At 37.8% G+C, this 11,996-nt stretch overlaps 1 protein-coding gene across 3 annotated transcripts; it reads left to right on the top strand.

Moving 5' to 3' along the window:
• The first annotated feature begins 2,745 nt into the window (after positions 1-2,745).
• TIMM21 (translocase of inner mitochondrial membrane 21) lies at positions 2,746-11,589 on the top strand. 3 transcript variants are annotated; one of them, XR_015748852.1, is made up of 7 exons: positions 2,837-3,371; positions 6,438-6,500; positions 6,606-6,703; positions 7,371-7,444; positions 9,928-10,033; positions 10,820-10,990; positions 11,087-11,589. XR_015748852.1 is itself a non-coding variant. In XM_026669903.2 (6 exons), the coding sequence occupies exons 1-6, from the start codon at positions 3,077-3,079 to the stop codon at positions 11,177-11,179; spliced, it is 729 nt and encodes a 242-aa protein (XP_026525688.2). In that variant the 5' UTR covers positions 2,746-3,076; the 3' UTR covers positions 11,180-11,589. The 3 variants fall into 3 exon arrangements, 2 of the variants coding, with proteins under 2 accessions (XP_026525688.2, XP_026525689.2); XM_026669903.2 differs by lacking the exon at positions 10,820-10,990 and having other exon boundaries at positions 2,746-3,371; XM_026669904.2 differs by lacking the exon at positions 10,820-10,990 and having other exon boundaries at positions 2,826-3,371; positions 11,063-11,589.
• Positions 11,590-11,996: the final 407 nt, after the last annotated feature.

Here is an 11,996-nt window from a genome sequence, read left to right as displayed (position 1 = left end):
TTGAACAGATTTTATGTATCTTGAGTCTGTCCTTAATTGGAGTAAGTGAAAAAGCACTACAGAAGGTCCTCTCCTTACGACCACAATTGAGACCAAAATTTCTGTAAGATTTTTGTTAACAGTTGTGTCCCATTTTACAACATTTAACAGTTAAGTGAATCACTATAAGCTGTTGAATTAGTAACATGGTTCTTAAATGTATCTGGCTTCCCCATTGACTTTGCAGAATGCTCACAAAAGGTGATCACATGACCCCAAGATACTGCAACAGTCATAAATATGAGTCAGTTGCCAAGCATGTGAATTTTGATCACGTAACCATGGGGATTCTGCAATGGTCGTAAGTGTGACAAATGGTCATAAATCACATTTTTCAGAGCCATTGTAACTTCAAACAGTCACTAAATGAACTGTCAAGGACTAACTACATTTCTTAACTTCAGCAACTTTAAGACGTGTGCACTTCAACGCCTAGAATTCCCCAGCTACCAGTTCTGGGAGTTGAAGTCCATACATCTTAAAAGTTACTGAGGTTACAGATTAACAGAGTTGGAAGGGATCTTTTAGGTCATCTAATCCAACCCCCTCTCCCAAGCAGGAGACCCTACACCATTTCTGACAAGTGGCAGTCCAATCTCTTCTTGAAAGCCTCAACTTCCACAGCTTCCGAGGGCAAGCTGTTCCATTGGTTGATTGTTCTCTCTGTCAGAAAGTTTCTCCTTATTTCCAGGTTAAATCTCTCCTTGTTCAGTTTCCATCCATTATTCCTTGTCTGGCCTACAGGTGCTTTAGAAAAGAGCTTGACCCCTTCCTCTCTGTAGCAGCCCCTCAAATATTGGAATACTGCTATCATGCCTTCCCTGGTCCTTCTCTTCACTAGACTAGCTATGCGGTTAAGAAATATTGCACTACTCTAACACTAATATAGCTAAGCAGGAGTTAAGCCTCTTTGATGCACAAGGTTGAGATGAAGATTAGATAACCATCTGTTTGGAATGATGTAAGGACTCCTGCCTTGAGAGGGGTGAGGCGGGGTGTTTGAGATCCCTTCCAGCCTTATGATTCTATGAAGATAAAGCCCCAGGACATGGCACAAAAAGCTGGGGGAGGGAGCCAATCATAGCACTGTGTTAGGAATATAAGTCACCTAACAGCTATTTGGGTTGGAAATATATAAACCAGGATAGACATTTTAATACTGTATCTTTAAGAAAATGCAAAACTGTAGTTGGGTGTGGTTTCTCAAACGGCCATAAGATGCAGCCAGAAACCTGGGTTGTCTTAGTCTTAGTCTCAGAAGAGAGTGTGAGTGAGTTTCTGTTTCCTTCTGTTGGAAAGTATTGCAGTTCCTCCATTTTTCCTGTATTGACTGTTATTCTTGGATTTGATGTAAGTCTGACACTGAACTGTTTTTTGATACTGGACTTTGTTACTGGATTATCCCTGGACTAAAAACTGACTGATCTTACCTGTGAATGACTTTGGACTGTTTGTTTTGAACTTTGCTTAAACCTTTCTAGAAGTAAAAACCTACCTTTAATGTAGTGTATCTGTGTGCTGTGTGTGTATTATTCAAACACTTCTCTCAAATACGTCTCCCTGTATGCGCTCATTCACAACTATGTATACACTTATACTTATTATCTTGTAAACAATTGGCAAATCAAATAAATAAATAAATAAATAAAAATAAAATAAATTCTCCTAACGGGAATTACCTCAACACACTGCAGCAGGAATATTCACCACAGCCTGCTGACCTGCTTAAAGGGACCTATTTTGGGCCCAGTTGCAGGTGCCTGTCATGGATCCCTCAAAACAACTCTGCATACATTACTACAGCTGGTTACATAGCTTTTTTCTAATCCTCAAAAGTCCTTTCAAGCAAAGGCTTCTTAGAATTATGGCAATTACATTTATATTTATCTTCAATATCTAAAAAGGAATTAATAGATAATTATTGTGCTAACTCTACAATATCATTATTTTCTGATCTTTGGATTTGTCAAGCTCGCAAGAAGTTTGAATAAAAAATATCTGACACTAAGGTTATGTGAGGAAAAGCTTTGTAAGAACCATTCAGGGATGTTATTTTCCCAACTCATGTAGTACAGAGGAACTCTGTATTTGTGTTTCTTTAAAAATGGTTCTGTACTTTGTATAGCAAGAAAATCCATCTTTAAAGCTATTTAAGAGAACGCTATTAAACCCAAGCTCTTTCATAGAATGAAATGCTGAAATACCACCAATAATGGCTTTACAATTTATAGGAGAAAGGTGACATTTCTCATTAGTGACTTGAAATTCACAAAAATCCAAGAGATACCAGCGATTAAGTATTTCAAATGCCATTCGTAGGAGAAGATGCATTTCTTTTAACTTGGGGCTTTCCAGTTGTGTAGGACTTTAACGTATAACAATTTCTATGCAGCTCAAACTAATAAGAAAACACAATTTAAAGGCTTTTTGGGGGGTCAGGTTTAGAGAAATTTGTACTACGGAGGTAATCCCCAGTTAGACCAATATGTCAGACGCGCGATATTTGATGCTATTCTCTATTTTGAACTTGAATAACGTATGCTATACGGATCTAATTTTTTTTCCTCTTGTGCATTTAGTCGTAATGATCAAATTCCGCCAAAAGCTCCTTCTCTATCACTTGAACCCGTGAACTAAAAGCCGGAACTCTACTTCTGTCCTATAATGCGCTGACGGCCCTATGGAAAACATCGCGCCTTGCATTTTGGGAATTGAAGTCCTTCCATTTGTTCTCTGCAGATCAGTGGGCAGATCCGTACCTGCTGCAAACTACGATACCCACAATCGCTTGCAAAACGTAAATGGTGCGACGAGCGGCAAGTATTTGGGACCGTAAAGGTCGTGGCGGCCTTTGCTCTGTTCGAATTCTTTCAACAAGTGAAAGCTGCAAAGAAAAACATTGCAATGGGTCGTTCAACGGCTACGGGCGCTTTGCACCGAGAGTAAACTGCAGAGCGATGCCTCCGGCTGCTTGCACAGGACGCAAGAGGGCTGGAATTGATTCCTGGGTCTTTTGGGGGGCAGAAAGTAAATCATAATGCTTTCCGTCTTTGTGCGAGGAATTTGCTGTAGTGACCAGCTGCTGAGATCTGCGGTGAAGCAGGCGCTTGCACGACATAGGACGGCATTTCTAAACACTTGGGCATGGTCCAGAGTAGGACAGGGGCTCAGTCACGACCATGTCTTGAGTCCTGAGACAGGCTGCGATGTCATAAAGCGAAGCCTATGGGTCCCCCTGGGTGCCCTGAGATTCGAAAAATCAGAGAACAGGAGCTCGCAGGTACCTGCGCAAAGTAAAAAAGGAGACGTTTCAATCTCAGCTGCTCAAAAAGGTAAGGAGGGAGAGAGAGAGAGACATTGCTTTCACTGATTAAAACGTTCAGGACTGTAAAACTTTCCCTAAAATGCTGCAGCTTTCCGTGTTTCCAAATATCTCTATTACTCTGGGAAAGAAAAATGCAGCCCACCAAACGATTTAGGAAATGGGATCTAGAGTATCTTGCTATGGACAATGCTCTGGACGATTTCAACATTTGAAGAGTAAAAAATTTGCCTGCTTTCAACAAACCCACCTTGGCCTAATATAGTCTTACAATCTCAGCCTGCAAGGCCAAATATGATAATTTCAGGAGTGAATCTTAAGCAATTCTGGAGGGCATGTGGTTGCAGCAAAATGTGGAAGAAGAGGGGATCTCACAGCCAGCTGGGTTTTGCAGAAATAAAAATATTAGTGTTTTTCATTTTGCTGGCATTTGTAGTTCAGCCATTATGCTGGATGGAACTTAGGCACTTTGACGGCCAAAGGTGAAATATCTTGGCAGGCATAAGGCCTGTTTCCATTCCTAAGTTGAATGTTTGGCAGAAAATAAAATTTACTGTTTCCACTATCTGTCTATTTCAAGTCACCTTGGGCACATGATTTATTATCAGAGCAATGGGAAAGCAGCTTAGCAGACTTGGATGTTGCTTTTGGATGGTGACAGAATTAGGAGAGACATAGTACTTAGTTTATCCTAGTACAAAGGACAATTTAAAGTTAACTCATTTTTAGGCTAGGGACGAGCCTGTGTTCAATTGGATTCATTCTTTGTAATTCTCCAGTGGTGCTTGATGCATTTCTTCCAGTATTTCATCTCACAGACCTCTAAAAAGAAAGGAACATTCCAGGTTCAGCACATAATGAGAGATTTCATAGAAGCAATGCCATCCAAGGCTGTTGTCCCATCCCAATTCAAGGCTAAAGTCTCAATCAAATTGGTGTTTGGGGCAGAATACTAATAGGTCTTGTCTTCCTAGTGGGGAGGGCAACACCAGCAAACTAAAAAAAAAGACGTACCATAAAAACTGGTGGTAATGTCCTCAAAGTTGCCCCGAGATCTAACGTCTCCCATGGAGCCTTCATGACTTGGGTCAAGTCTGTGTGACCATAGTAGCCATGAATTACTGAATTGCTGCAGTCTTTATGGCATCTGGGACAGTTTGAAGTCACCAAGAACTGTTAACCTCCGCAACTCTGCTGATAACCTATCAACAGTCTGTCGGTTCAGACAAGAATCTCATTACACAGCAAGCAAACTTGGTACAGCAGTGTCAAATCCAGTATTGACCAGAGGGCCTCACATCCAATACGTGCAAAAAAGAACCTGTGAAAATAATCAAAAGATTAATAATAATAATAATAATAATAATAATAATAATAATAATAATAATAATAATAATAGCAGATAATAGCCATGATTCCAGAGAAGGAAAGGGTGGGTGGCAATTATTGTCAGATTTGAGACCTAGGCCTCAGTAATGAATGCCAAATCAGCTGTCTTGTCCACAGCAAGTTTATCACCAACCTTAGATTCAAAATAGCAACGACTGGAATCCAGGACCATGCAGAATCCAGTGACTTGGAATTGATATGATACTGATTAATTCTCAACAGAACTAAAAACTCTTTCTTGCTCCTAATTAAGCAGTATTTCTTGGCATAAAGTTAACTGTTATACTATGCCAGGGGTGGGATACCACAGGGTTAACTACTAGTTCGTGATTTACCAGCTTCCCTGCAGGCTGTGAGCGGCAGCCTGTAAATCGTCATCAGCAGCTGCGTGCGGAGAAGCAGCCTTTGAAACAGCTCTCTTTTCTTGCTTTTCTAACTGCAGCTGTGCCTCGTTCGGCAGCTGAAGTTGAAAAATCAGGAAATAAAGATCAGGTAAGAAACCGGGTGGGCAGTTGGGTAAAAACATCAGCAGACATAGAACCAGTTCTATGTCTGCTGCTCTACAGAGGTGGACAGAACCGGTAGAAACCCACCCCTGAACTATGTTATTTATAATATATATGTTTTGCTCGGGGGTCCTTGGTTCTCTCTTTTTTTTCTTGAAAATGTTTCATTACCCTAACTAGGTAACATCAGTGCTAGTTAGTAACATCAGTGATGATGTTACCTATTTAGGGTAATGAAATATTTGCAAGAAAACAAGCCAGCTCAGAGAGCATCAAGGACCCCTCATTTCAACCCTGAGCTACAAATATACTTCTTTAGATATGTTTTACTATTTGTAAAATACAACACATCTTGACTATTCCAATTTTATTTTTATTGAAATTTATTCTGTTTTTTATTGCTGCCACATCCTTTGTTTTCTTTTTACTTTGCTTTTCTTAGTTGGTCTATGATTTGTAATAGCATCTCTCTCAAAATATACAAGCTCAGTAAACATTTTGGTAGTCAAGTTTAACTTAGTATATTTATGAAGTGAAAAACACAGCACAGTTGAATCTTTTCCAATTAGTCAAAAACCTGGGCCAAGCCATAGAGGAAAATAATCCTGGCAATGTTTTGCCTCTGCTGTTTTTAGAACTGTTATTCCAGAACAAAGATAAGTATTTTCTTGTCCATCTTGTCTCTGCCACGCTAGTTAGTAATTTTAAGTAAAGGGAGAAAATAGATATTGGCAGAGATTCAGTCAAAAGATTTGAATAATCCAAAATATTTTGCTGCCCCCATTAGTGGAACAACAAAATCCTTTCTATATAACAAATTAACCAAGAACAGTATCCACTGATCAAAACTAAACAACCATAGAAAGTTCCTGATCAAAAATCCATCCAAACAGATATATTTTTAACATTCTTGTGAACGGAAAGCACAAGTACCTCCTCTTGTTCCTTAGTTCAGTAACAAGACTACATAAGATTCTTAAAGACATGGAAAATGAAACAGCTGTATAATGTTAGTACATGTCATAGAACTAACAGTTTTAATGCTTTTCTTATTCTCAAGATAAAAGCTGTTAACATGTTTTGATTCTCAGAGGATGCTCTAAATGGCATTAATTTTAGACACTGCACTTTTTAAATCTGGTATTTTACAGCTATCTTGTTTGTTTTCTTTTCTCTTTCAGTGAAAGAAGCAGGAAGAGATTTCACTTACTTGATAGTGGTGATTATTGGGATCGGTGTGACAGGTGATTGAAACTGGGGGTGGGGGGGAATTCTAGTTTACAAGTGCTTTACTAATGGCTTTTTAGAAGATTTTTGATTCATTGGCATCTGGTTTTCTTCTCCTTCAGGTGGGTTATTCTATGTGATTTTTAAGGAATTATTCTCTTCTTCCAGTCCCAGTAAAATCTATGGAGACGCCTTGGAGAAATGCAGAGCTCATCCTGAGGTTTGTTTTCAAATTTCAATGAAAAAGATGTTGATTGTAGAAAAAAAAATTGCTCTTAATTTTTTTTAAAAAAAACTTACTTTAATTGATCCTCAGAATAAATGGAACTTGGTTTTATCATTATCAAGTGAAAGATAGTTTTCTTAAAGAGAACTGATTCGCAACATCTGAAAATAAGATTGGCCTTTCTTCTTCTACCATACCAGAAACATTACATCATAGCATTTTCACAACATATGAGCTATAAATAATCTATCTAAAATAAGCCACAGGTGGTAGAAAGAGTATCTGTGCCTACTGCTCCACTGTGTTCTTTTTTCATGAATTGACATTTTGAATATTCTTCATAAATTCCAACATGGTTTTCAAATAATTCAGCAAGGAAACTCAAATTTTATATTAAAAAATTACTGAGGGGAGACCACAGAAACTATGTAATTGCAAAGGCAGGTAATATTAGACCAGATGAAAAGCACATGAAGCTTTTTTCCCAAAGAAGCATGCTTCCTCCTCATTTTACTAAAATTTTGAAATCAGTATAGTAAAAAGATATAAATTATGTCTGATGGGAGATTATATAGCATTAGTAGTTATTCTGATGGAACTATTCACTAGTCCTGGATAGAAAGTGGATCACTAAGCATGTTGTCTTCTTGTAACTAATTAGGTAATAGGAATTTTTGGTGAACCCATAAAAGGCTATGGTGAAGCTACACGCCGTGGGAGAAGACAGTTGGTCAGGTATCTATTAATGCAACTCTTAACATTTCTATTAAATGTTATTTTCTGGTTGTTACTGTCTTTGAACTTGTTTTTACATTATTCAGCTTAATTAATTCTTCTTATATTTCACTTGAAAAGTAGTAATTTAGTCTAACCTAAATTTACCCCAATGAATGCAATATTAATTAGTAACAGTCAAAGCTTTGGATAATTTCTTAACACATATACAAGCATTTGTTTAGTATTAATTGTTATCCATGTCAGTTGATGCTGATATACATCTTATATTGTTATGGTATAGGTAGTCCTCAACTTAAGACCACAATTGAGCCCAAAATTTATGTTGCTAAATAAGAAATTTGTTAAGTGAGTTTTGCCCCATTTTACGTCTTTTACTTGCTACATTTGTTAAGTGAATCACTGCAGTTAAATTAGTAACTCAGTTGTTAAGTGAATCTTAACATTGACTAGTCCAGGGGTTTTCAACCGTGGCAACTTTAAGACTTATGGACTTCTGGAGTTGAAGTCCACAAGTCTTAAAGTTGCCACGGTTGGAAACCCCTGGACTAGGAGACAATGGATATATTGAATTCATAGATTTCCTCTGGCTTAAAGCAATGAAATAGCTTCTCTTTTTATATATTCCTATGACTATTAGAATCTTGCAGGAAACCATTTTGGAACTGGAAAGTCAGGTTTTGTTCCTTTTTTCACAGTGTGGAAATCTGGTTTTGTTTTTCTTTAAGCATCTTGTTTTCAATAATGCAATTTTTGCCTTAAAGAATAATTTAGAAAGTAAGTTATGTATATAGGATTTATATAACAATTGGATCAGCAATTTTTCTAGATATCTTAAATCCTAAACTTGTATCACATTGAAAGAAAGTCCAGGTTTACGACATTCTAACAACAGAATCAAACGTGTTATACCAGTGATAGCTAACCTTTTTGTCCTCATGTGCCAAAAGTGCATGCATGTGTGCATACGTGCCTGTACCCCTAATGCAATGCACGCATGACCATCACCCCGCCCCCCTGCACATGCATGCACATCTCCCATGCATGCCCCACCCCCACACATATGCAGCAGATACCCAAAAATCAGCTGGCTGGTGAGAGGTGTGCGTGCATGTGCAGTGACCTGATCTGGAGTGACAGCTCGCGTGCTGGCAGAAATGGCTCTGTGTGCCACTTCCGGCATGCGTGCCATAGGTTCGCCATTACGGTGTTATAGTGTAGCTGAAGAGTAATGAATGTCATTTTCAGTGTGAAGACATGGAAGATTGCTGGCAGGAAGATTGCTGGCTATTTGTCAGTTTATTTAAATTAAGACAAAAAGATGCCCTATACCCATGATGGAGAACCTATGGCACGCGTGCCACAGGTGGCACGCAGAGCTATTTATGCCGGCATGCGAGCCCCAGCCAAGCTTACCTCACTGTGCATGTGCACTCCTCCCAGCTGATTTTTTGGCCTGTTTGAAGCCTTTTTCAGCCTCCCAGAGGCTCGAGGGAAGCCTCTGCAGCCTTTGGAGGCCGAAAAACAGACCTATTTTGTCACTTCCCATATTTCTGGAAATACCGGAAGTGATGAAACAGGCCCATTTTTCAGCCTCCAAAGGCTGCAGAGGCTTCCCTCGAGCCTCTGGGAGGCCGAAAATCAACTGGGAGGTGCGCAGATGCGCACCGCAGGTAAGGGGGTGGGGGAATCGCGCGCATTGCCTTCTGGATGCTGGCACGCGAGCGCATACAATTTTCTGCACAGGAGCCTAAAAAGATAAGCCACCACTGCCCTATACAACTGTCTAGTACATTTTATGATATTTTAACTGTAAATTCAGGAATGCATATGGATCCTTGATCTCTATGCCATAATGATAGGTGTTACTAGGCAGGGGGCTTAGAAGCTAATATTTACTGAAGAAGGAAGTCCATATTACTGTTGTATTCTTTAGCTTCTGACTTTATCCTAGTGTACACTTGATTCAGTTCACTTCCACTAAATACTCCTGCTGAAATTTGCTTCTGAATAAACTTGATAGAATTAGACATAAATAATATTTATCGAAATATTCTATCTGATTGTGTTGGTAGATTTGGAAGTCAAACCCATGAGCCTAAGTAGGTTAGGTATAAAAATATTTAATTACACTCTGGAAGGAAGATAATGTTTACTGTGGCACAGATCCAAAGTACATATAATAAATGGATAGATCTAATCAAATACAATTTAGGAAACTAGTGTGTCTCAACAAAATAGTTCAAAATTTTCCTATCCTTTCTTCACACTCCATGGAAAAACATTAACATTTCATCGTATTATTATTGCTCACTACCTACCTTTGTAGGACTTTGTGTTTCCATCTGGTTAATTATTTACCATTGGCTGCACCATATATTTAAGTTTTGAAGTCACAATTGCTTCATCCAAAAATTGCACGTGTACGATTTGAAGAATTGTTTTCTTAAGTTGGAAAATATTTCTTTTGTGCTTTTCATCAGCCATATTGAGTTTATAAAAGATGGATTGAAATACATGCGTCTAAAATTCTACATTGAGGGATCTGAAAAAGGAAAACAAGGAACTGTTCATCTTGAAGTCAAAGAGGTACAAAAACTCCAATAAAATATAGACCCTAATTTAATGCTGATGTGGAAAACCTCCAGCTTGTAGAAGTGTAAGGCTCTTCCACAAGGTTTCATACCATGTAAGCTGGGACATGACAGCACTGTGTATTAAGAGTAGGTTTACCTATAAAGGAGAAGAGAGTGAATGTGAGAATTTCTTCTTTTTAAAAGAAAATCCAGCCCTTGCTTATCAGCGGAGACCGAGTGGAGCAAGTGGCCAGTTTAAAGTTTTTTGGGTGTTATCATAAAAGAGGACTTGACCTGAGGCACTCACATTGCAGCACTGGTCAAAAGGGCCCAGCAGAGATTATACTACCTAACACTTCTCAGGAAACAACAGCTGAATGAAAAACTGCTGGTGACCACCTACCGCTGCACCATAGAGAATATTTTAACTTACTGCAACTGTGTATGATTTGCAATTGCACAGTGGCAGATAGGACATGGTTAACATCATTGCCCAAAGGATCATTGGTTGCCCTCTCCCCTCTTTGGAAGAGCTTTATAGCTCCCGCTTTCTTTAAGAAGTTCAAAACATTCTTACAGATCCATCTCATCTTGGGCGCCCCTTTCTTTGAACTATTACCATCTGGCAGGTGGTACAGGACAGTTTAAACAAGGAGAAATAGGCTGAAAAACAGCTTCTATCCCAGAGCAGTAACTATATTGAATTCTACTTTATAGTGCAATATTAATGGAATATCAGGGGTTTTCAATTCAATTGTATAGAGTGCGAAGGATGTGTGTTTGTGTTTTATTTTTATAGTTATAATGTACACTGAAGATGGCATTTATGTTGTATGAAGTACAATGACAATAAAGTAAAGTAAACTTTTAAAAAAGCACTGTGGGTAACCAGGATTTTAGGCTTTCAGCTTCTGAAATTCCACAGCTCAGATAATGTGATCTTTGTGACATGGAAGGATTCAGCATTTAGGTCAGATTTATTTCCACATCTCTGATTTAATACTTAAATTACCCACATCTTCTCTTTCTTCTTTTTTAACAGAAATTACCCTTCTTTTTTTAACAGAATCCTGAAAGTAGAAAATATGAATATCGTTATATATTTGTGGATATTGATAGCTACCCTAGAAGAACAATAATTGTTGAAGATAATAGATAGCGGAATGATTGAAAAAGTCTTTCATTGCTGGGATACTTGTTGATAATATGCAATGAACAACAGAATAAATATAAACATGAAAAAGGTAACAAGGCATACTGCATCCTTACAGACTCGGTGTAATTCAGAGGAATCAGTGGAATTATATATAATGAAGTTACATAAATATTGGAAATAGACAATTATGAAAATAATAGAAAGGCAAATAATTTTGTTATTTTTATACAAAATTGGCAGGAAGTCTCACTGCAGCAAATGTGTTAATCATCAAATGTTATAAATGAGTGAATTAGTTTTTATCTACGTGCATCCAACAAGCAAATACTCATAAACTTCTAAATTTTTGGAATGAATATTTCTGTTTAAACGGATTTCATATCAATATTGTAATAAAGAATACCTAAAATGTATTAAATGGTGTTCTTTTTTAATACAGTTTGTGTGCACATGAAGATGATAATGTATTTTGCCCCAGAAACATTAATTTAGAATCTTAATGTTAATATATATATTAGTTTGAAATTAGCATACTATTTATTTATTTATTTATTTGCAGCCAATAGTGAAATTGTGCCTTTTTCATTTGCATCTATGGCCATAGTCTTTCATTTGTTGAATTTTTGTCAGGAACATGAATGATCCTATGAAATAAGCATACAACAGGTGAATATCTATCTAAACAACAGTATTTACCCTATCTAACCTGACAATGATGACTAGTAACTATAATGATAGCATAAAACTAGCTTTGGGTGAAACAGTATCTTTTGGATCAGTCACATTGGCAGTTAGGTAGCACTAAGAGAATAGCATCCTG

The sequence above is a fragment of the Notechis scutatus genome, chromosome 3, assembly GCF_049901735.1.
Source record: "Notechis scutatus isolate UNSWTSFEM ecotype Mainland chromosome 3, rNotScu1.2, whole genome shotgun sequence".
NCBI lineage: Eukaryota > Metazoa > Chordata > Lepidosauria > Squamata > Elapidae > Notechis > Notechis scutatus.
This window is presented reverse-complemented; position numbering and strand designations above follow the sequence as displayed.